Source organism: Colobus angolensis, unplaced genomic scaffold (assembly GCF_000951035.1).
Source record: "Colobus angolensis palliatus isolate OR3802 unplaced genomic scaffold, Cang.pa_1.0 Scaffold518, whole genome shotgun sequence".
NCBI classification, from domain to species: domain Eukaryota; kingdom Metazoa; phylum Chordata; class Mammalia; order Primates; family Cercopithecidae; genus Colobus; species Colobus angolensis.
The window spans coordinates 1,734,097-1,760,272 of NW_012118688.1; the positions used below are offsets into that span (position 1 = coordinate 1,734,097).

General features: G+C 34.5%; 1 protein-coding gene across 1 annotated transcript in view; it reads left to right on the forward strand.

The window, feature by feature from the left end:
• Positions 1 to 26,176, forward strand: part of CFAP47 (cilia and flagella associated protein 47) — a 455,808-nt gene that overhangs the window by 25,737 nt on the left and 403,895 nt on the right. The window contains exons 5-13 of the mRNA XM_011960616.1: positions 2,024 to 2,252; positions 2,699 to 2,859; positions 4,472 to 4,599; positions 7,032 to 7,267; positions 17,529 to 17,718; positions 18,973 to 19,186; positions 21,739 to 21,894; positions 22,866 to 23,052; positions 23,149 to 23,245. Coding sequence (XP_011816006.1) covers positions 2,024 to 2,252; positions 2,699 to 2,859; positions 4,472 to 4,599; positions 7,032 to 7,267; positions 17,529 to 17,718; positions 18,973 to 19,186; positions 21,739 to 21,894; positions 22,866 to 23,052; positions 23,149 to 23,245 — 1,598 coding nt within the window. The remainder of the gene's footprint in view (positions 1 to 2,023; positions 2,253 to 2,698; positions 2,860 to 4,471; positions 4,600 to 7,031; positions 7,268 to 17,528; positions 17,719 to 18,972; positions 19,187 to 21,738; positions 21,895 to 22,865; positions 23,053 to 23,148; positions 23,246 to 26,176) is intronic.

The following is a 26,176-nucleotide window of genomic DNA, read 5'->3' on the forward strand; positions in this document are numbered from 1 at the left end:
GTGTGTGTGTGTGTGTGTGTGTGTGTGTGTGTGTGTGTGTATGTGTATGTGTATTCCGGCACTGGAATGTAAAATACATTTTTTACTGAAGATCACAGTCATAAATATGTGATAAAGAGGTGTGAGCCCTTATAGGAGCTTGGGTTTTATTGTGAAGGCTATGAAGTCTTAGGGGGGTTTTAAGATGAGAGTGTCATGATTAGTTTGTATTTTAGAAAGGCCATGCTAGTGGCAGTGTGCAAAACAGACCAGGGAGTACAAATGTGGAGTGAGAAGCTTGACTAGAAATTACAGTAAAGCAAGAGGACAATGACAAAGGTCTGAGGTAAGGTCAACTGAGAAGACTGACAGAAGTGTGCAAATTGGAGATAGGCTATGGAGGTAGATTTGACTGGATTTGGTGACTGATTGTAGCAAAGGAAGATAAAAGATGGAACAGGATTATGGGAGAAGATCTTACATTCGGTTTTGATATGTTGGAATGGTTTCACTTCTCGGATTCCTGGTGGAGCTGGCTGGGGCTTATTACATTATCTTGAGTCCCAGAAAGAAATTTGATTTAGATGTACAAATTGAGTGTTCCTTACTCAAATTATTGAGATCAGAAGTGTTTTAGATTTCAATTTTGTTTGGATTTTGGAATATTTGCATTATACTTACTAGTTTAGTATCCTTAATCTAAAATTCTGAAATCCAACATGCTCCAATAAGGATTTCCTTTGAGTTTTATATCAGCATTCAAAAAGTTTGGGATTTTGGAGCATTATGGATTTCATATTAGGAATACTCAGCCTGTATAGGGTTGAAGATCATCAGTGTATAAGTGGTAGAAGAAACAGAAGTGTTGAGAATAAATTTGAGAAGGAGAGTAGAGTGAGAAAGAGTAAGAGAAAAAAAACACTACTATTCCTGTTAACTATTCATCAAGTTTGAAAAAGGTCCCAATCTTAGAAGTGTGAGAAGGTGAGGCCTGAGTGAGTTAAAAGAAAACCTTGAAATTATGGTATCAAGGAAGCTAAGGGAGGAGCAATTCAATGTCCAACGTTATAGGATATAGCATAATATAAGGGCATAGGTGATAGTTGTGGAGTAGTCAGTTATCTGTGGTATCTGATGGGCCTAAAGTGAAAGATTGCATTTATGCCAGAGAGGGATAAAAATGAAAGAGCAATTCCCAAAGAGAATTGAAATTCATCTGAGAAGTGAAGTTTAATGGGGAAATATTTATTTCAGCAAAGAAGTGGGATTTTTGTTTGGTTTTGGTTTTGAGATGGGATCTCTTTCTGTCACCCTGATTAGAATGCAGTGGTGTAATCACGGCTCACTGCAGCAGCGACCTCCCAGGCTCCAGCAATTCCCCTACCTCAGCCTCCAGAGTAGCTGGACCTAAAGGTGTGTACCACCATGCCTGGCTATTTAAATTTGTTGTTGTTGTTGTTGTTGTTGTTGATGTACAGATAGGGTCTCACTGTGTTGCCTAGGCTTGTCTCGAGCTCCTGGACTCAAGCAATCCTCCCTCCTTGACTGCGCACAGTGCTAGGATTACAGGTGTGAGATCACACCTAGCCAGCAGTGGGTTTTACTGAGATACGTTAGATTGTAAGGAATTGAGGTGTAAGGATGGGGATAAGATTAGCTGTTGGACTTGGGAGATGAGAAGAATTAGAAAATAGTTTCAGAATTTGAGAGCTAGAGGTAACCATACAAATCATTTAAATAATGGGCCATATGAATATGCCATTGAGTTTTTTCGGAGGTCAATTCATGAGATTGTTTTACAACTTTATTGTTTCCTGAAGACAGTGGATTAGGCTGCACATATGCCATTCCATTTTGTAGATTCAGATATACAGAAGAGCCTGATAACCTCTGGTATGTACATGAAAGGAACTACTCTTAGGCTACTGAGTTTTAATTATAATGTGATTCTATAAAGTTTCTGTTTATTGAAATGTGTAGGAGAAAAACAAAGTGTATAGAATTCTAATTAAAGTATGTATGTGCATATTTTATTATCCTGTAGAGTGATTTTGCAAGGTCAACCTGAGATGCTCTTGAGTATCAAAGCTCATGTGGTTGAGCAGATTATTGAATTATTAAACATGAGTAGAGACAGAAGGCTGGAATACATACATTTTGGTCCTGTTTTCTTCGGATCATCAAAAATTAAACATGCACGTATACACAATAATAGCCCAGAGCCCATAAATTGGGTGGCCATAATACAAGATGATGCCGTGGGAGAAGAAATGGTAAGTAAATGGTGTGATGGGGATATCAGGTATTATGATTTAAAAGAGATTGTGTTAAATCTACTAATAACCAACAAGCTTTTTAATTATTCAAAATATCTTTTAACATGGGAAGATAGATTTGATTTCATGTGTATCCAATGGCAACCTCAAAAAATTCAGAAATTAAGCTAACATTTATACTAATGTATATCTGAAGTAAACCAGGCAAATGCTTCTTATAGATCAGTGGCTAATTGAAAGTATTTCTGTTGTCATCAATTTTTTAATCTTTTTTCAAATTTTATGATGTGCCTTGGTCAAATTTATGTGTAAATGTTACTTTAAAGATAGATATTTGTTATTTCCTAGATTCTGGAATTTCAATAATTATTTTGTAACCTCCTCAAAAACTTTTTTTGTGTGTTTTACGTTAATACTCTTTTATATCTGAGTTTACATTACAGGGTACAGATACTCGACAAAGAACAGATATTGCTTTAAATAATCTCACCTACATAAGAAAAATAAAGAACATAGATACTACTACCATTATCTCCTGTCTTCCTAATGAAGGGACTTTACAACCTTATCAAAAGACTGTAATTACATTTTGTTTCACCCCAAAGTAAGCAAAAATTAATTTCATTGTACTGTTAAGTATTAATGGAAAGTATATTAACCACACTTTAATCAGATTCAGTTTAATACTATAATAGTAAAACTTGCCAGAAGGCACAAATCAGATTTTTCTTGTCATAGTTCTAGATGTTTCTAACATGGTTAGTAATATTTCTAATAATTCTAAATATGGTTCTAAATACTTCATGTAAAGTTAAAAATCTCCCTAGACCTTGTGGAAATGGGGTGGTGGACGTGCAAGTTTTGAGTTATTTTGGAGTGTGGCCCCAAATTGTTTGTGCAGTCAAGACCTTGTTGTCCCCACGAATAGTCAGGTGCATGCAGCATGTTGTAGGCCCCTCCAAAGAGGATGCAATGCTTCTGGTAGGGCAGAATTATTGCTGACTATCCTAAGTATTAAACCTATAGTACCTTCCATGGATCAGTCAAACTTGCTTGCTGAAATTCATACAGACTTTTAGTGTACATTTTTCATAATTCCATGAACTATGTTTTGTTATTAAATTTGAAGAACATGCTGTTTTAAATATATAACAGCAATTTCAGAGACACCTTGATAGGTTGCAATGTGTGTGAACTGATTCAATTGCAAGAATATTTTCCCTTATTTGTGAGAGGGTAATGTTTAATGTACTTTTTTTTTGTGGAATAGGGTTGCCTGTGGAAGATTGAGCTTACTTTAATTTAAAGAGGTTAATAAATCAAGTAATTGTTCTATATGTAAATCCACAATTGCCTTATTAATGATACTTTCATACAAGTAGTTTCTTTGGTGAATCTATAAGATTCTGTTTAATACACAGTCTTTGAAATGTCAAATATTCTTTCATGGCAGCATATTAACCTGAGAGTCTAGCATAGAATTATAGGTATATATGTACGATTTGAAGTCTTAGTTAAATGTGTTCTGACCACACTATTTGTATTCATATTTAATATTACGTGTCAGTCTTTTGTAAATGTAGTTGAGTTTGCACTGCTAGAGAGTTGACCTCTAGGTAAGGCAGGTAAAAATAGCCATTGAGCAGAGCTATGACATCAACCATCTCTGCCTTTGCTCCTACTTCCCTTCTTCCTAGTCTTCCTTTCCTTTTCTCCTCAAACAAAATTTAACTGTTAGCAAATCTTGTTCTCCAGATTACTTGTCCACAACAAGAGCGTGGCTGGCAATATGCACTTAGTACACTGGGGAAGACAAATTTGTAACAAATGTTTTTTATTATGCCCAAGAGTAAGATGGACTATTGTAAAGAATTAATCAGTGTCCTTAGTTAGAGATGAACTTTGCCTGGAAAGAAAATTCTTTGTAGAGAAAGTGGCATTTGAGCTAGACCTTGATGACTTGGTATATTTAAATTACTCTTGTCTTGACAATGTTGGCACGAACTCATTTTTTCTGAGCTTTATACTCTGTAGCCTTCTTTTGGCAAATCTCTCTGTCTGTGCAGTGAATTTGGATAATGGATCATGGTTGTATTTTCATTCCTTAACATTGATTTGCTTGCATAGATTTAAAGATTGGATTGATATTCCCTCTTACAAGGTGATAAAGTGTATCACCTTTGCTTTAAAAATAACTCATTGTGATTTTTTTACAGGCTAATGGCTGATGGTAAAAAGGATATTGGACCTTCATACAGGCAGGACTATGCTCTCTTTTTGAGATTTGAGTCCATAGGAAGTAAAGATGGATTTTTGAGAGATGATGACTATAAAACCATCAAAAGTAAGTGTGAAATTAACAAAATTATCAAATTCGTAGCCATTTAAATTGTTTAAAAATTTGAACATCAATATCTGTAGAGACAATCTAATAAAATATATAATTATTGAATAAAACAAAGCAAACATATTCAAGAGACCTTAAAGTGTCATCTGTGGCATGTTATGAAGTCAACTTCACAATTATTTACATAATAATTTTCCAGGTTAGAAGTTAGATTACTTTATAATTTTAAAATGATGTTAGATAAACATGATGATCTAGAGTTTAAGGAATAAGAAAAAAAACACCCTGATTTCTTTTCTATGTATGCCTAGGTTTATTTCTCAGGGATTGGTATGGGGACAAATGACCCATTCCATCTCTATTAATCCTTCAGCTCTCTTAGAACTAAAAATAGGAACAGTCAAAAACAAGATCTAGAGATCTAGTTAGTAGGGTACAGGACAGTGTTGTTGGATATTGATAATTGCACATGTTTTGCAGGCCACATGTCAAGATGCCTTATATGTTTTATATTCTCAGGTTATATTAGCTTGGTTATAGTGAGGAAAAAAATGGAATGGGATTTGGCGTTCAGCTTAGCAAGACAGATCAAAGAGAAAATAGAGAATTAGGAAGGTTATAAATCAAATCCAGGAAAATGAGCTATACCAAGGAGGGATTAGGTCACCATCCTGGATATTTATGCAAATCGAGTATGTCAGTATAAGTGATATTGAGCAGGATTTAACTGTATTCCTTGGGCATAAATGGATTGTTCTGTTACTATTTATATTGTGTTTTGTGAGATTGAGCTATGTCTGCTGATCCTAGACAGCAATGGAAATTCCAGATTTGTACAAAGTTTACAGGTTAATCCAGTTTTGAATAGCCAGGGATGGAGTTACTAGGTTTGCCTTAAAGGTAATTTAGAGTCTAAGATCGGCTACTAAGAGCGTAAGTGAAAAAATGCAAACTCTTTTTCTTCGGTTCTAGTTACACTGCTGTCTCTCTGCAAAATTGTTCTTCTGTTATCATCTTTCTAGTTTCCCAAAAACTTCGTATTTATATTTTTGCCCAGCTTCTATTCCATTGTCCATTATTCTAATTCCTGTTTTTCATGTGCACTTATATCTGTTGGTCTGTCTCCGACAGTGACTGAGTGAAAAGCCTCTAATTCTATGAAATTCAACTTTCAGCTTATATTGGGTCTGCACATGGGAAGCTGATTGTGTTGGAGTAAGACACACAACCTTGTTGAGAGGTTTCACTTTGTATCTATAATCACTAATCCCAAGTGAGTTCTTTAAGCTGTTTGACATTCCTATTGCATTCACCCATTCATTCACTCTTACACAATCTGAGATGAATATCACACACCTTTTATTCTCTCCTCAAGATTCCACTCTTTCCTCCTTCATCTTCACTCATAAGCTTGAACATAGAGTGGCCTAGTAGACATTTCCATAAGAATATCTACTAGGTATCTCAACTCAGCATGTCTCAAGTAGAACTCCTGATTTTTCCACAGCCGGCTCCTCCTTCAGTCTCTCGTTTCAAGAAATGTCAATTCCATCATTTCTGTTCCTAAGGCAAAAAACTTAGAGTCGTCCTTTATCACTTCTTCATTTCCCTATTCTGTGTCCAATGTATCAGCAAATCTTCTTAAGTCTACCCTCAGGAAGGGGAACATCACACACTGGGGCCTGTTGTGGGGTGGGGGCAGAGGGGAGAGATAGCATTAGGAGATATACCTAATATAAATGACAAGTTAATGGGTGCAGCACACCAACATGGCATATGTACACATATGTAACAAACCTGCACGTTGTGCACACATACCCTAGAACTTAAAGTATAATAAAAAAGAAAATATATATATATCTAAAATCTGACAATTTTCACCATTTTTCTACTCTTCTCCTCCAGCCATTGGTTCTTTAAAGATGTTTGAACGTGACAGACAAGTTCCTGCCTTAGCGTATTTATGCTTGCTATTTTGTCTGCCTGGAATAAACTTTTCCTAGATTTTCACATAGTTTTTTCCAGACTCCCTTTATATCTTGGCTCAAGTATCTCCCTATTGGAGAGGCCTTTGTGGACATCTCTACATAAAACAGAATCTCCAAGACCTTGTGCTCTGTCTCAACCTGTCTTACCTTTACCCATAATACTTATCTTCTATGAAATGCTGTGTAAACATATTTGGTTGATTATCGTTAATGTCACCTCACTAGAATGTAAAGTCCGTAACAGCAGGAATATTGCCTCTTTTATTCACTGCTGTATCCACAAGGCATGACACAGAGAAGACAATCAATAATTGTGTGGAATGAAAAGACTGAATGAGCTACCTAATTCGCATTAGGTCTTTCAGACAACAAATAAACTAAGCAAATATATTCTGGCTTCCCCAAACACTTTATGTTCAACAGCTATTATTGCTTTTACAGGTGAACGATTTCAGAAAATGGAACTAGCACTGACAGGCACAGGACTTCCTGTTTTACTACAGTTTGATCCAGGACCAGTTCTTAATTTTAAACCTTGTTTCATGGGTGAACGTTCAGAAATTCAGTGTATCATAAAAAATCAATGTGAATTACTTCCTCTGACGTACCACTTTGAAAAAACTGCAAATTTTAAAATTAATCCTGAAAAGGGCGAGATTAATGAAGGGGGTATGGTGGTAAGATAATTTTTCTTTGCTTTTACATGGCAGCTAACATTTTAAGGTATGCTAAAATGCTATGCAGATGATTAGAAACAACATGTGTTCTGCCAGTGTTTATAAATTGTTTCTCTTCTGCGGCCTAGTTATGAAGATTTTTGTGTTGGTACTCATAGAATCCATAATGATTTGTTAAGTGCCTGTCATGTGCCAGCGAAAGCATTTGGCACTAGGGAATTTAAAGGAATGCAAAACACAGTTACTTCCTCTAAAATATTAGACATATACACAGGTAGGTATGGCTTAAGGAGAATATAAAATATCTTAAAGTTGTAACAACGTGATATAGAAACTCAAATAACAAAATGTTTACTTCTAACCAGATAGAAAGGTCTTCATAGGAGAGTAATGTATGAGCCAGACATTGAAGCTTGAGTAGAATTTTGAAATTTGAAACTGGTGATATGTACTAGGCCTAGAACTTGTACTGCTGGTACAAAGCAGAAAAAGAGAACACCAAGGCATACCTGTGAGCCCTAGGTCAGCTTCTGGTTGTCAGGAGCTGTTTTTCTTTTAATTGCTGCACAGATAACTCTTTCCCATATCCTCTAAACCATGGGTTAAAAGACGATGGTCCACAGGTCAAATATGGCCTGATGCCTGTTTTGGTAATTAGTGTTTTTGGAATATAGCCACTCTTATCTGTTTACCTGTTGTCTAAGGCTATTTTCATACAAAAAGACAGAGTTGGCCGGGCACGGTGGCTCACACCTGTAATCCCAGTCCTTTGGAGGCCGAGGCAGGTGGATCACAAGGTCAAGAGATGGAGACCAACCTGGCCAACATGGTGAAACCCCGTCTCTACTAAAAATATGAAAATTAGCTGGGCGTGGTGGTGTGTGCCTCTAGTCCCAGATACTCAGGAGGCCGAGGCAGGAGAATTGCTTGAACCCAGGAGGCGGAGGTTGCAGTGAGCTGAGATCTCACCACTGCACTCCAGCACGCCAGTCTCATAACAGAGCAAGACTCCGTCTCCAAAAAAAAAACAAAAAAAACCAAAAGATAGACTTGAGTGGTTGTGAGAAGACTTATGCCCCATGAAACCTAAAGCATTCACTGTCTAGCAATTTACAGAAAAAGTTTGCTGAACCCTGCCTTAAATATAGCAAACGTGAGCGCTTTCAGTTTCTCCTCAGTTTCTTATGTTATCATCTTTCTTCCACCACAGTGATGCAGTTCATAAAGTTATCGAAGGAAGCTTTCTCCCAGTTGCAATTAAGAACTATTGTATACATGTTTATATACATGCAGCTCCTATTTATATCTCTTACTGCTTCATTAGTATGACTCTCTCTCTCCAAATTTGGATAGATGTTATCAGTTTTCATAGAATAGCAACAAATGTTAACCACTTTATACTAAACATTTTCTTTTTAACTGCTTCCTAGATTTCCTGTAGTCCAAGTCTCTTAAACCTACCGACTCAATTATTTTTCTCCAGTAACATATGCATCTTTCAAAACATATCTAATAGCTAACTCCCCAATATTATTTTTAACCCTCTACATGTATGAATTTTTCCAACACTAATAATTTTCAAATTAGTAAAACTGTGAATGTAAGAAGTATAGTAGACACTGGAGAACTGTGGCCTGCACAGACTGGTCAAATGGCCTTTGACTATTTAGAAGTGTGATAAGATTATTCTTTTTGAATAACAACTTTATAGGTATGTAATTCACATACCGTAAAATTCACACATTATAGTATACAATTCAGTGATCTTAATATGTTCAGAGAGTGCACACATTAGCACTAATTCCACAACGTTCTCTTCACCCCAAAAAGAAACCCCATGTCCATTAACAGTCATTCCCCTTCTCCTCATTCATCAGCCTCTGGCAAGTATTAATCTATTCTCTGTCAGTAGGTTTTCCAATTTGGGTCATTTTCTCTAAATATTATGTTTATGTAAGGCATTTTGTGTATGGTTTATTTCATTTAGCATAATATTTTCAAGGTTCATGCACATTGTAATGTGTATTAATGCTTCATTTTTATAGCCAAATTATATTTTTTGTGTAGATATACCACCTTTTGTTGATCCGGTCATCAATTGAGGGACATTTGGGTTGTTTCCACTTTTTGGCTGTAATGAATAATGCTGCTATAAACATTCACGTACAACGTTTTGTGTGGACAGATTTCTTAGTATTGTTGAAATACACCAAAGAGTGGAATTGTTGGGGTCATATGAAAACTCTATGTTTAACTTTTTAAGAAACTGTCATACTATTTTCCAAAGTAACTGTACCATTTTATATTCCCACCAGCAATAAATGAACATTCCAATTTACCCATACCCTCCACCACACTTGTTAATGTACTTCTTTTTTTTTATTATAGCCATCCCAATGGGTACAAAGTGGCATGTCCTTATGGTTTTCATTTAAATGTCCCCAGTAACTAATGATGACAAATATATTTTCATGTACTTATTGTCCATTTGTATATTTTCTTTGGAGAAATATTTATGCATATCTATGATAGGCAGAATAATGACCCCCTAAAATATCTCTATCCTGATCTCTAGAAATTATGAACATGTGATGTTCTATGGCAAAGCAGAATTCAGGTTTCACTTGAAATTAAGACTTTTAATCAACCCACCTTAAAATAGGAAAATTAACCTGGATTATCCAGGTGAACCCTATATACTCTCAGGTTCCTTAAAAGTGGAAATGGAGGACAGAAAATATATCAGTGTCAAAGTGATGGAAGACTTTACTGTCCATTGATCTCTGACTGTGAAGGTGGAAGGGGGTGGGGTGCATAAGTTGAGGAATGGGATGGCTTCTGGAATCTGGAAAAGGCAAGAAAGCAGATTCTCTGCTAGAGCTTCCAGAAATAAACAGTCCTGCTGACACCTTGATTTTCATCCTGTGTTAGGCTTCTGACAAGTGTAAGATAAGAAATTGGAGTTATTTTAGTCAACAAGTGTTTTGGTAATTTTTTATTGCCAAAATAGAAGACTAATAGAATATATTTTACTATTTTTTAATTGGGCTGTCTTTTTGTTATGGAATTGCAAGAGTTCTTTATATATTCTCAATATAAGTCCTTTGACAGATACAGAAATCACAAATATTGTATTCCATCCTGTGAATTGTCTTCCCACTTTCTTGATAGTTATCTTTGAAGGATAAAAGTAATACTTTTGATTAAGTTCAATTTATGTATTTTTTTCTTTTGTCTCTTGTGCATTTAGTATCATATCTAAGTAGTCATATACTGTCTGAGGTCATTAAGTTTTGTTCCCATGTTTTTCTATAAGAATTTTAGCTCAAACTTTTAAATCTATATGTTGGCCGGGCGCGGTGGTTCACACCTGTAATCCCAGCACTTCGGGAGGCCAAGGCAGGCATATCATGAGGTCAGGAGTTCGAGACCAGCCTGACCAACATGGTGAAACCCCATCTCTACTAAAAATACATGGCTGGGCATGGTGGCACGTGCCTGTAATCTCAGCTGCTCAGGAGCCTAAGGCAGGAGAATCACTTGAACCTGGGAGGCAGAGGTTGCAGTGAGCCAAGATCGCACCATTGCACTCCAGCCTGGGTGACAGAGTGAGACTCTTGTCTCAAAAAAAAAAAAAAAAAAAAAAAAAAAATTCTGTTTGTTATTTTTTGTAAATGGCATGATTTAGAGTTTGAAATGTATTCTTTTTCATAGAGATGTCAAGTTATCACAGAATATTGTCACATATATAACAATTGAATGTGAATGTAAGAATTTCTAGACTAAAAAATCTATTTTGCATATCTGTATTTATCCTATGTCAGTACTACAATGTACTTTTTTTTTATTTTGAGACAAGGTACTTCACCATGTTGGCCAGGCTGGTCTCAAGCTGCTGACCTTAAGTGATCCATCCGCCTCAGCCTCCCAAAGTGCTGGGATTACAGGTGTGATCCACTGCACTAGGCCTGTAATTACTGCAGCTTTATGGTACTTTTTGAATTTGGGAAATATGAGCCTTCTACATTTTTTCTTTTTAAAGAACATTTTTGCCTAATGTGAGATGCTTGCAAATACATGTGAACTTTAACATTAGCTTGCTAATTTCTCCAAAGAAGAAGAAAAAAAAGACAGCTGGAATTTTGAAAAGAATTTTGTTGAATTTGTAAATCTATTTAGGGAATATTGCCATTTTAACAATATTAAATCCTGTGGTCCAGAAGATTGTATGTCTTTACACTTATTTATGTCTTCTTTAATGCCTTTTAATAACGTTTGTAGTGTTCAATGTACATCTTGCAATTATTTAAAAAATTTATTTCTAAATATTTTATTATTATTTGATGCTATGTAAATGAAATAGAGTTCTTAGTTGTATTTCTGGATTATTCATTGCTAGTGTATATAAATGCAGTTGTTTTCTGCATATTGACCTTGTATTCTGCAAATTTGCTGAACTCATTTATTAGTTCTGGTAGTTTTTTGGTGGATTCTTTGGGATACAAGATCATGTCACCTGTGAATGGAGGTCATTTTACATCTTTCTTTCTAATCTGGATTCATTTTGTTTGCTTATTTTCTTACCTACTTGTCCTAGCTAGGACCTCTAGTACAATATTAAATAGCAATGGCAAAAGGGGTATCTTGTCTTGTTCCTCATCTAAGGGGAAAGCATTTAGTCTCTTATCAAGTTCGATGTTAGCTGTAAGGTTTTCATTGACTGCCTTTATAAACTTGAGGGAGTTCCCTTCTATTCCTAGTTTGTTGCATGTTTCTATTAAGGAAGTGTATTTTATCAACTACTATTTCTGGGTCTATTAAAATGATAATGTGGTTTTGTCCTTTATTCTATTAAGACTGTGCATTACATTGACATATAGATGTTAAACTTGAAATCATACTTGTACATAGTATATAATCTTTTCTGCATTTTGCTGGTTTCAGTTTGATAGTATTTATTTGAGGATTTTTGCATATATATTCATAAGGGACATATGAATGCAGATTTTTAACAAATGTTTTTGATTTTGGCATCAGAATAAAACTGGTGCCACAGAATGAACTGAGAAGTATACTCTTCTTTTAAATTTTTTGTAAATGCTTGTGAAGGATTGGCACTAATTCTTCTTTAAATGGTTGGTGGAATTTACCACCAAAGCCATTTGGTCCTGGGATTTTCTTTGTCAGAATTTTTTTGGCTATTAATTCAATCCCTTTATTTGTTGTGGGGCTATTCATACTATCAGTTTTTTCTTGGGTCAGTTTCAGTAGTTTATGTCTTTCTCTTTATAAGAATTTGCCCATGTCGTTTAGGTTATCTGATTAGTTGGTATTCCGTTGTTGATTATATAACCTTATACCCCTTTTTACTGATGTAAAGTTGGTAGTGATGTCCTCTCTTTTATTCCTGATTTTAGCAAAGTTAGTCATCTCTTTTTTTGCTTATTAAGTCTAGTTCAATTATTTTCAGTGTTGTTAATCATTTCAAAGGCATAGTTTCAGGACTGTTGATTTTTTTCCTAACATTTTCTATTCTCTTTATTATTTATTACTGCTGTTGTGTTTATTATTCCTTTCCTTCTACTCCCTTTGAATTTACTTTGTTCTTTTTGTTTTAATTTCCTAAGGTGGATGTTTAGAATATTGATTAAAGGCCTTTTTAAAAAATACATTTGTTTATAACCATAAATTTCTGTCTCGTCACTGCTTTTTCTGCATTTCATATGTTCTGGTATGTTGTGTTTTAGTTTTTCTTCATCTCAAAATAATGTTGAAATCCCCTGTGGTTTTGTTCTTTGATCTATTGGTTATTACGTGTATTGCTTAATTTCCAAAATGTGTGAATTTTTCACATTTTCTTCTCTTATTGATTTTAATTTCATTGCATTTTGGTTGGAAAACATCCTGCACAGATTTCAATCATTTTAAATTATTGAGGCTTATTTCATAGACTAACATAGTCTATATTTAAAATGTTTCATTTAAAGTGCAAATGTGTACGTTGGAAAAATGTGCATTCTACTGTAGTTGGGTAAAATATTCTACAGGTATATTTTGGGTCTAATTGGTTTATGATGTTTTTCGGTTCTCTGTTCTTTGTTGATCATATGCTTTGTTTTTCCAATCTTTATTGGAAGTGGCATATCAAAATCTCCCACTATTATAGTTGAATTGCCTATTTCTCCCTTCACTTTTGTCAGTTTTTTCATGTTATTAGGTGCATATATGGTTATAATACGCATTCTTGATGTCTTGACCCTTTTATCATTATAAAATGCTCTTTTTTCAATGTACAACTTTTTCTATCAATATCTATTTTGTCTTATATTAGTATAGGCACCCTGCTCTCTTTGGATATTGTTTGCATATGACATATCATTTTGCCATCCTTTCACTGTCAACCTGTTTGTATCTTTGTATACAATGTGTACCTTTTGTGGGAATTATATAGATTATGTGTTTTTGCCTACTCCACCAATCTCTGCTTTTTGACTGCACAATCTAATCCATTTATGTGTATTCATTTATCTATTGATGAACACTTGGTTTGATTGCATATTTTGGCTATAGAATGATGCTGCAATTAACATGAGAGTGAAGATATCTCTTCAACAGGCTGATTTCATTCCCTTTTCTATAAATACAATGTGGGGTGTGTGTGTGTGTGTGTGTGTGTGTGTGTGTATGAATACTATACAGCCTTAAAAAGTAAGGAAATCTTGTCATTTGCAAAACATGGATGAACTTGGAGGATGTTATGCTAAGTGAAATAAGACATACTCAGAAAGACAAATACTGCATGGCTGCACTTATATATGGAATCAGAGTTGAACTCATAGAAGCAGAGAGTAGAATTCTGGTTGCCAGGGGCAGTGGATGGCAAATAAGGAGATGTCAATCACAGAATACAAAATTTCAGTTAGACAGAATGAATAAGTTCTGGGAGTCTATTGTACAGAATGGTGACTATGGTTAATATACATATTTTCTTTTCTTTTTTTTTTTTTTGAGACGGAGTCTCGCTCTGTCACCCAGGCTGGAGTGCTGTGGCCGGATCTCAGCTCACTGCAAGCTCCACCTCCCGGGTTCACGCCATTCTCCTGCCTCAGCCTCCTGGGTAGCTGGGACTACAGGCGCCGCCACCTCGCCTGGCTAGTTTTTTTTTTTTTTTTTGTAGTTTTTAGTAGAGACGGGATTTCACGGTGTTAGCCAGGAAGGGTATACATATTTTCAACACAAAACAGTAAGAGTATATTATTTAGCTTTATTTAATTGTTTCAAAATTACACCAAAATTACATATTAAATACTATATATTTACTATATATTTGTCTACAAACAATTTTTATTTATTAATTATACCTTAATACAGCTGAGGGAAAGAAATGTGAAGAAAATCCGTTTACTTTTTTCAAAAATTTTAATTTGTATTTCAAATTCTGTGGTACATGTGCAGGATGTGCAGGTTTATTACATAGGTAAATATGTGCCAATACATTTATATGTAATGTAACTACTAGCAATGCAGGATTTGCATTTGCTATTTTTCTATTTGTTTTGTATAATTACATATCCCCCTAATTTTCTATGATTTCATTACTGCTTTATTTTGTACTAAATAGATATTTTGTAATATACCATTTTAATTTCATCATTATTTATTTTATGAAACTTTAAAAACATTTAATTTTCTTAGTGGCTGCCCTTTGGGTTACATTTAACATCTTTTACATAAAACAGTCTCATTCACATTAATGCCAACTTAGTTTGTATAGTATACAAAAACTTTGCTCAAATAAAATTATGGTTCTTGTCTCCTCTTTGTGCTGTACTTGTCATACAAATTATATGTGCTTATTCTTTAAAAACTCATCCATACTCTAATACTTATTTCTGTATGCATTGCTTTTTAAATCAGATAGGAGCAGGAAGGCATTGCAAACAAAAGTACATTTATACTTTTATATTTATCTATGTAGGTAGTTACATTTGCCTGTGCTCTTAATTTCCTTGTCTGAATTTGAGTTACTATCCAGTGTCCTTTTACTTCATTGTGAAGAATTCCCTTTATATTTTTGTGATGCAAATCTACTAATGATACATTCTCTTCATTTATATTTATCTGGAAATGTCTTAATTTATACTTCAGTTTTGAATGATAGTTTTGCTAGTTATAGAATTTTGCATGTACAGTCTTTTTCCTTCAATATTTGAACACGCCTCCCCACTGCCTTTTTGTCTTCAATGTTTCCAATGAGAAGTTAGCTGTTCATCTCTAAAGAATCCTTCTCATGTGATGATTACCTTTCTTCTTGCAGTTTTTCAAGATTCTCTGTCATTGGTTTCTGATAGTTTGACTTCGTTGTGTTTAGGTGTGGATCTATTTGATTTACCCTGCTTGGGTTTTGTTGAGTTTCTTTCATATGTAGATTGTCTTTAATCAAGTTTTTGAACTTTTCATCTATTATTTCTTCAAATATTTTTTTCTGACCTTTTCTTTCTCTCTCCTCCTTTTTAGACTCCCATCATACATATGTGACTATGCTTGATGGTGTCCCCAAAGTCTCTGAGACTCTGTTCTTTCTTCTTCATCCTTATGTGTCTCTCTTCAGTGTGAATAATTTCAAATGTCTTGTCTTCAATTTCATTGGTTAGTTTTTCTGCTAGTTCAAATCTGCTATTGAGTCCCTTAAGTAAATTTAAAATTTTAGTTACATTACTCTTCAATTCCAGAACATTTATTTATTTGTTCTGTTTTATAATTTCCACACTTTATTGAAATCGTGTATTTTGTGAGACATTGTTCACATACTTCCTTTAATTCTTTTGACTTGTTTCCCTTCAGTTCTTTGAAAATATTTACAATAGTTAACTTATCATGTTTATCTAATAAGTTCACCATTTGGATTTCCATAGGGACATTATCTATGAACTATAGCTTTCCTAGGTATTGGCCATACTTTCCTGATTATTTGAGTGTCTCATATTTTTTTTCATGTTGAAAACTGGACATTTTAAATAATATAATTTGGCAACTATGGAAATCAGCATCGCAGTATTTATTGTTGCTTTTTTGTTGTTTTGTTTATTTAGTGATTCTCTAGACTAATTCTGTGAAAGCTTTTTCTTTATTGTGTGCAGTCAATAAAGTCTCTACTCAGTTAATTTAGTGTTCAGCTAATGATTGGATAAAGGTTCCCTTGAATTCCTTGAGTCAATAAGTCTCACAGCCTATATCAAGAGCCTCTGTATAAGTGAGTATGTTGGGGCATGTCTTCAATATTCTGTCAACTAGTTTACAACTCTTTCTAGTGTTTAATTCCTCCTTGTAAAGAGCCTCAAATTCAGCCATAGATGAGACATGAGAACTTTCTTAAATCTTTTCTGGGAATATACACAGTCCTGCAGATGTGTGTCGCAATCTAGGTTCCCAGGAAAATTTCAGAGCTTTTCAAATACCATCTGAATATCTTGTTCTCAAGTGATTTTTAAATTTTTCTATTTGTGCATTTATTTATGAATGGCCTTCTTTTAGCCTTAAATGGTAATGCCACCTCAAGTTACTGAGATGTTAAAAAAATTGCTGCATATATGCATACACAGAGTAATACATACCTATATATTTGACAGAACCCTGGAGAGAGAATTGTGCACACAGAGTGAACTCTAAATTGTGAGAGACAAAACAAATATGTACATCTCTCTGGTAGTGAGGTGTTTGGAGTGTTCCAAACTCATTATTTTCCCTCTTTTGGCTACTAGGCTAATGGTTTTCATAGCTACCACAGTTGCAAGGCTGTTGTTTTTCAAGGAGACCACAAAGCTGAATCTTAAACAATGGGATTACATCAAGTAAAAATGGTACAGTCTTCTATTCCTTCAGAGATTCAACCTTTTTTCTTTAAGTAAATACTCCTTGGATTTTTGTAAGCCTTTAGGTAATCCTCAAATATCTGAAAGGACTACATTTTGACAATTTTTATTGCCAGTATTCTCTTTCTTCTTCTGGAGAAGTAGGTTTTTGGAAGTCCTTAATCTACCATTCTGAATTTGCTTTGGTACTATGTTTACTTTTTCTTAAATAATTTTCCAGTAATGAATATTTCAAAAGTTTGTCAATGCGGTATATTTCTGAAGTACTTTCATATTACCATTATGAACTAGCTTTCCTTGAAATTTTATTAACTGTTTTTTTTCAGATTTGCTTTTAACGTTTTTCCTACCAATTTATTATTGGTTACTTTTCATCTTTTTTTTTTTAGGATGTGATGTGTTCATTTGTTCCACATCAACTTGGAGTCTTCAAAGTGAAGCAGAAGATAGAGATTATTGGTTTAGTGGCAGAAGAAGATTTGCAGTCTTTATCGATAAAACCTTTCCATCACGTATATTTAAATTTCAACAGCATCTGCAAAGCTTCGACCAAGAAAAGTGTGATGAAATTTGATGCTGGTATGCTGTTGTGTAATGCCCATCTGGCTTTGTTGTTATTGTTGTTAATTTAAGATTATTTTAATATACTAATTGCTTAATTACACACGCACATATATGTGAAGGAAGTACTGTTAGCATTTCCCAATGACCGAACTGCAACTATCAGGTCTAAAGACATATATATAACATATATATTACATATGTATTATATATAATTATATTACATGTATTATATATGTAATGTATACATGTTACATATGTAATATATTACACATATATTATACATATATTACATATAGTATACATATATAACATACATATTTTATATATTATATATGTATTACGTACATTATATATTGTATATTATGTATGTAACACATATATGTTATATATTAGATGTATATTATATATGCAATACATATATAATATATTATATGTAATATATTATATATAATATGTTATGTGTAATATATTATATGTTACATATATAACATAGTATATGTAATATATGTAATATATAATACTTATATAATATATAACATGTAATACATATATAATATAACATATATGTAATATATATATGAAATATGATCTGACCCAGGAGTTCTCATCTTTTAACGTGCATCAAAATCACCTAAAAGGCCTGTTAAAACACATATCAATGCCTTACATCCCAGCAATGATTATTAAGCTTGTCTTGTTATGGCCCAAAGACTCACACGTTTACAATGTTCCCAGTAGATGCTGACACTGCCATTACTGCCATTCTGAGGACTGTGCTTTGAATAGCACTGGTTTATTGATGTATACAGTTTATTTAATATTTTCATGGTTTTTATATTTTATTCTTCTTAGTTTTGTTGTTGAGGCAGTTTATAATATCAACTGTTTTTGACTATTCCATGGATTTACTTGTTGCTACTGTTTTATCTAATTCCTCATTATCTTTTATATGTTGAACCATATGAAGTTGCTGATATTCACCTGTTTTGGACCAACAAAAAATTGAGTTTCATATTGGTCAACCTAAGTCCTTCAAGTTATCATATTTTATATTTTTATATATGCATTTTTATTATTCATTTTATTATTTTGCTAAATTGTATTGTGTAGGTCTTTTTTTAATTAATGTTTTGTATTTTCCAAATATGTTTAGGAGTTGAGCATTTAAGTTAGAATCAATTATCTAGTGTATTAATTAATTCATGGTTATTGTTTTTAAAGTTGAAATTAAAAATACCATCTATAAACTTATATTCAATTCTATAAAAGGTATGTTGCCTTTGATCCGTAATCCCACGGGAAATTTTGTGGTCAAAGACTTGGAAAAACGCAAGAGTTATGCACCTGTTGCAATGCTTCCATCAGCCACGACACGCACTCACAATCATCGCTCATGTGAAGAGCCGGTGAAGGATGTGCTGTTAGCCTTTCCCAATGACCGAGCTGCAGCTATCAGGTCTAAAGACCACGATAAACATTTCAGGTAACATGAAATATTAAAACCCTGAAATTTGGAAAAGCATAATGGACAACATGACATGTAGAGTCATCATCATCAGATCCTGCTGTTTAACACTAATGATAGCAATAATAATGATAAAACTGTAATTATATTTTCCTTTTTTTTTTTTTTTTTTTTTACATGGAGTGAGATGGTTGTTGAATGCCACTGTGTTTGTTTTAGGTTAGAACCTCTTTTCACCTCAATATGTACTTGCCAGGAAGTGAATGGTATATAAAATGTTCTTAACATATGCTATTGACAAGTATAGAAGAATAATATAAATAATCATCTTTGGAAATGTAACAGGTCCTTAGAGTAGTAATGTTTATTAAGTATGGTTGAAAGCTTGAGTTTATTTAAGCTAAAAAATGAAATAAAATTGTGTAAAACAATCATGGTTATCATCATCATCATCATCTTTGTTTGACCCCTTCCAAGGCACATTTTTTTTTTTTTTTCCTGCCTGCTTGTATACTACTAGTAAAGTATCTAAACTTTATAATGGCTCTGGGCTTTCTGCACCTGTCTTTTTAGCTTTGGTTAGTCATTAAGCTCACTTAATTCTGCAGACATTTGCTTGCAATATCATTTGATTTTTAGGACATAATTGTTTTATTGTCTACAATCGGAAAAGTCCAGATTTTTCTGTAGTTTATCTTATTATTTTAAAAATTCCATCCAAATTAGCCTTTTTAAAAATTATTACTTGACAAATACCATAAAACACAGAAACATAAAAACCACTCAGACTGCATTTTAAATAATTGTGTATTATAGAAAAGAAAATTCTGTTTTTTCCTCTGGCTCATTCTGTTCACTCCCACCCTGCAGAGGTGGCTTCTAGCAATAATTTTTAATGTATTTTTTTCAACTCTTTCTTAAGGTTATACACATCTATACAGAGATATATCTATGTATCTATATAGGTATATATGCATATATCTATATATGTATCTATATAGAGATATAATGTGTTAATTTAATGTTAACATTTTGTTTCTGTCTTTCTGTATTAATCAGATGATCTAAAAATAGCAGAATTTTAAAAATAAGGCTAAGTATTTACTATTTATCCCCTGACCATAATTATTTTTCTCAATGAACACTTTTTCATATTAATAGTTAAGGCAGTATTTAGTCCTTATGTTTTCTGGCTAGCAATTAGTAACTTTAAGTAATGAAATAAATTTTATAGTGTATTTGCTTGTTGATAATTGTAATTTCGATTTCATTTTAATGCATTTTACCTTTTCAATTTTTGAGAAGAAAATAAGGTGGGGATTTTTGTCTAGTTTTTATTTACTGCAGTATGCCTTGTGCTTAGAACAGCGTGAGGCATAGAGTAGACACTTGGTAAATATTTTTGAATAAATAAATGAGGAAAAATATTTTATTTCCATAGTAATTTTTGTCCCCTGTACTTTGCATATTTTAAAAAAACTTATCCTCGTTAAGCTGCAGAGGTATTTCTAGATGTTTCTCTAAGGAGCTGATAAGAATTTAGATATGTTAATAGTCAGCTCTTTCTCATTTAAGGCATTTACACCACTGCTTCTTTCCTTATCCCTTTCTGCTTGTTAGAGGTCTCAGGACTTCAAAAATATGTAGGAATTATTTCTAGGTTCTAAAGGTGGTTTAGTGTCTCAGAGCTTGAAGGAAAATTTAAATATCAAAAATTGTCTTTGAACAACAAAGCATTTGTTTGCTGTCTTGTTTTTTCACTCTCTCAAAGAATTTAACACAGTTAAAGTTGTACTACTGTAAACATTGAGGAATTGTTGAAGACAAGAAGAAAAATTAATTTTCATTTGACTTTGTGACTAATATCTTCATACTTATGTTTTAATTACTGAGGGTGAATATCCTAATGATTAAGAACATTTGCTGAAGATTGAGGTAGACCAAAGCCAGAAGGTGTGAATACTTGGACATTTTGTTTTTTATTGAAAATATATGGTGGGTAAAAAGGAAGAGCATAAACCCAGTTGAGTGAATCTTAGATATAAAGTAATTCACAGTTCTTTTATGAATTGTTTCCTCTATATAGGTTTATTGTTGATGGTTATTTCATAAGCTGTGAAGTTTAAAGGAGGTAGCATGTTTAGCAAAAAGATTCATTATTCTACATTTTTTTCTGATTTTGATTATAATGATCTAAAAACAGTTAACTTTTAGGAAACACTAGTGAGATTCAGATCTAGTTTCTTGGAGTCTTATCTGTAATCTAGCACTGTCCAAATTGCCTATCTGACTAATTCTTCAAAGATGGGTTTAGAATAGGCACCATTGTATCCCAGTGACCTGACAATGGATTGTTTTTTGATTAGATTAAGAAAAAATAGGCTTCGCTCTAGTTCTACATGCAATCATGTCTTGATATAGAATAGCATATGAGGGGAAGGACTAGAATCTGTCCTATTTGCCATTCCACACCCAACACCTCATGTGGAAATTGGCTAGGAGACTCTCAATAAATACTGATTGAACAAATGCATATATAAAAATATTAACATGACTTGCTTATATTGCAGGCCAGTTTTCACAAAAGTTCCAAGATTTGACTATGTGAATCCTGATTATGCATATACTACACTTGAAAAACAGCAAAAGAAATTACATGAAAACTATTATGCAATGTATCTTAAATATTTAAGAAGTGCGCGCTTGCAGAAGAAACAAGCAGAGAGGTAATGTTCAGTTCCTCAAAAAATATGCAACAGATCATGGTGTCTACAGAGTCAGAATTTTTTTTTTTTACTCTTTGGTTTCTTTTTTATTTTAGATGTTGTAAACTACATTTTGATACATGATAAAAGCAAAACACTGAGCTGCTTTAACTACAATTCTTTCTTTTTTTTTTTTTTTTTGAGGCGGAGTCTCGCTCTGTCGCCCAGACTGGAGTGCAGTGGCCAGATCTCAGCTCACTGCAAGCTCCGCCTCCTGGGTTTACGCCATTCTCCTGCCTCAGCCTCCCGAGTAGCTGGGACTACAGGCGCCGCCACCTCGCCCGGCTAGTTTTTGTATTTTTTAGTAGAGACAGGGTTTCACCGTGATAGTCAGGATGGTCTCGATCTCCTGACCTCGTGATCCGCCCGTCTCGGCCTCCCAAAGTGCTGGGATTACAGGCTTGAGCCACCGCGCCCGGCCAATTATTTCTTTTGTTACCTTTTGACTTGGAAGTGTCTTAGATGGGTTTCCCCAGAAGCAGATCTTGAGACAGGGATTCCAGTGCCTATGATTTATGGAGTATGTGCTCTCAGGAGAAACCTGTACAGAATGAGGGAAGCAGAATAGGGAGAGCGTGAGAGCTGAGGAAAGATGTGTTTCAAATAAAGTTGACACTCAGGGTCTCTTGAGACTAAATTTTACCACGTAGTTGTTGCTGGCTTGAGCCAAAGGGGCTTGCCTTTTGTGTTCCATATCAGTCATTGACTGTCCCTGGGTGTGGCAAGCATGAGCATAATTTCCTGGATGAGGTGTTTGAGAAGGGAGTCTCCTCAGCAGAGGACAATGTTATGTGGATTAGTGCACCAGTCTGGTTAAGTGGATATGAGTGAGGCAGCAGCAGCATCCACTGTGGGAAATGCTTGAATTTACAGATGCATTTTCTGAATGACTTGACCTCAATTACTGATTATTATTATTATTAATTTTATAGGGAGCACATGTATTCATATGATGATACAGACATAGGCTTAGAGCCAGGATCAGGTCTAAAGTCACCCTCACTCTCAGAAGCGGAAATAAAAGAGGAGCTGTCTTCAGCAGCGAATTCAATCAGAGCTAATAAATTGTTAACCACTAGGAGTATAGCATCTCAGGAGGAAGAGTCCCTGAGAAGAAAGGCATGTGTAATATTTTACGTTTGGTTATTCCATGAGATTTCTTAAAATAGCTTTTGCTAATAATGAATAATTCTGGAAAAATATGATTTTTTACAGGTTCACAAGGGACTTAAATCAGAACCATCCACACCACAGGAAAAACGTGATTGCAGCTTAATTTTGACACCAAAGCAAATTCATCAAGTAATTGTTGGTGAGAATACACAAAAACCTACTATAGCCTTTAGTTTTTTATAAAAAAAGATTTCTTAAAGTATTATTTATATTTCATAAAATTTAAAGTATGCAAGTGTCACCTTTGGAAATATAAGAAGTCCTCAGAGTAGTCATATTCATTAAGTATGACTGAGAGAATGAGAATAAACTTTAGTAAATTTAAAGTTATATAACCACCTTCGCAATTTAATTTTAGAATGCTGCCATCACTATCATGCCCGTATGCGGTTACTCTCTATTTCTTTCTTTCTTTCTTTTTTATTTTTGAGACAGAGTCTCACTCTGTTGCTCAGGCTAGAGTACAGTGGCATGATCTCGGTTCACTACAACCTCCACCTCCCGGGTTCAAGCGATTCTCCTGACTCAGTCTCTCGAGTAGCTAGGATTACACGTGCAGCACCACTACATCCAGCTAATTTTTTGTATTTTTAGTTGGGATGTGGTTTCACCATGTTGGCCAGGCTGGTCTCGAACTCCTGACCTAAAGTGACCCACCAGCCTTGGCCTCCCAAAATGCTGGGTTTACAGGTGTGAGCTACCGTGCCCCGCCCAGTTACTATTTCTACCCCTTGCCTCAGACAACCATTAATCAACTTTCTATCTCTATACAGTTGCCTATTCTGAAAATAAATGGAATTATGCAATATCTAGTCTTTCATATATTGCTTGTTACACTTAGCATAATGTTTTTGAGGTTCACCCATGTGGTAGTATGAATATTTTTGTCCTTTTTCTATTGAAACAGCACCCTGTTTTATGAGTATGCCACATTTTGTTTATCAGTTCCCCAGTTGATGGACATTGAGTTGTTTTCAATTTGCGGCTATGATCAATAATGCTGCTATGAACATTCACGTAAAATTATCTGATTTCTAGGAGTGGAATTTCTGGGTTGTACAATAAATTTATATCAAACTTAAAAAAAAACCCTCTAAAATGTTTTCCAAAGTGATTGCACAAAGTTGTAATCCTATCAGCAATGTATAAGGGTCACAATTTCTTTAACATTCTCACCAGCACTATTATTTTCTGTCTTTTTGATTATAGACCTACTAGTGAGTATGAAATGTTTTCTCATTGTGGATTTGATATTCATTTCCCTAAATGAATAAGATGTTGAATATATTTTCATGTACTTACTTAGACAAATGTCTATGTATGTCGTATATAGTCTTTGGAGAAATGTCTTTTAAATTCTTTGCCCATTTATTTATTTATTTATTTATTGAAACGGAGTCTTGCTCTGTCGCCCAGGCTGGAGTGCAGTGGTGTGATCTCAGCTCACTGCAAGCTCTGCCTCCTGGGTTGATGCCATTCTCCTGCCTCAACCTCCCGAGTAGCTGGGACTACAGGCGCCCGCCACCACACCTGGCTAATTTTTTGTAGTTTTAGTAGAGACGGGGTTTCACTGTGTTAGCCAGGATGGTCTCGATCTCCTGACCTTGTGATCCGCCTGCTTTGGTCTCCCAAAGTGCTGGGATTACAGGCATGAGCTACCGCTCCCGGCCTCTTTGCTCAATTTTTTATTCAAATATTTGCTTTCTTATTATAGAAAATGTTCTGTGTATGTGTTTATCTGTAGCAGAATATAGATATGCCTGCAACTTGGATTCTTAGCTTAGTTCCCTCTGGAATTGTGTTTGTATGCTTCAGGAACACCGTGTGTGCCATAGAGTAGGAAGGCTCTGTAATGAGACCAAACTGGGTTTGGTTCTGCAGCCTACTAGTGCAGTGACATTAGGGTTTACCTCTACAGGTCTCAGTTTCTTCATTTGTGAAATGGGAAGTGATAATATTGCCTACCCTATAGTGTAATTATGTGAACCGAGTACCTTACACATAATACGTGTTTCGAAAGTTTTAGTGAAAACACTTCATCCGTAAGATGAGTATGCTGCATTAGAAAATGCTTAAAGTCTAATTGTAATTCCTTTATCCATTTAGTCATTTTATAAGTGTTAATTGAATGACCACCATATACTAGACACAGTTTTGGGTTCTGGAGATACAGCAATGAAGAAAACAGACTGAGCCCCTGCTCTCATAGAGATTACATTTGGGTGGGGTGGGAGGAAGATAATAAACCTATCGTTATATAATACATCATTGATATACAAGGTGTGAAGAAACATAAAGCAGGTTAAGTAGATCGAGAATAATAGAATGTTTTCATGGAGTCTCTTTTACCAGGTGGTTAACATCTCTGAGAAATATATTTGAACAGAGACAGATGCCTGTGTGAGGTAAAGACATGAGGCATCTGGGCTGACTGTGAGTTAGGAGAACAAGTGAAAACTCCTTTTTAACCTTGCAGAAGTGCTATACAGTATACCCTTCTAGGTCCGTTTTCACCAACTGATTGAAGGACAATTATGATTAAAGAAGTAGTGGCTATAATGGTCTGAAGTGGGAGTTCTCATTTCATTCTAAGCACAGTTAAGGTGGCCATGAGGAAGATGTGGACAAAGGATGATTGATTGATGTGCATGGGCTGATTCTCTCTCTAGGGGGAAGTCAGCATATAAAACATGGAGAATAGTGGGAGAGAAGGAATGTAAAGGGCCACAAAATGTTTGGAGTGGTGAATGTTCACTCTTTATCGTGGTGATTGTTTCACAGGTGTATGCATATATGAACACTAATGAAATTCTATACTCTAAGTATGTTCAGTTTACTATATGCCAGTTTTAACTAAAGTAAGCTGTTAAAGGCAGGGCAAAACTTAAAATTATTAAAATTGCTTTGATATAAAATCCTGGGCATTTTAAGGGGAAAACTTAAGCAATGGGTCATGGGAAATTTACCAGTTTCTGTAAATTATAGATAAGTAAACAAAATACTTGCACTAGTGGGAATAGAGGAGGTGTTGAAGTGTTGCAAATTGAGGTGCTAAGATAAGTTATAGTGA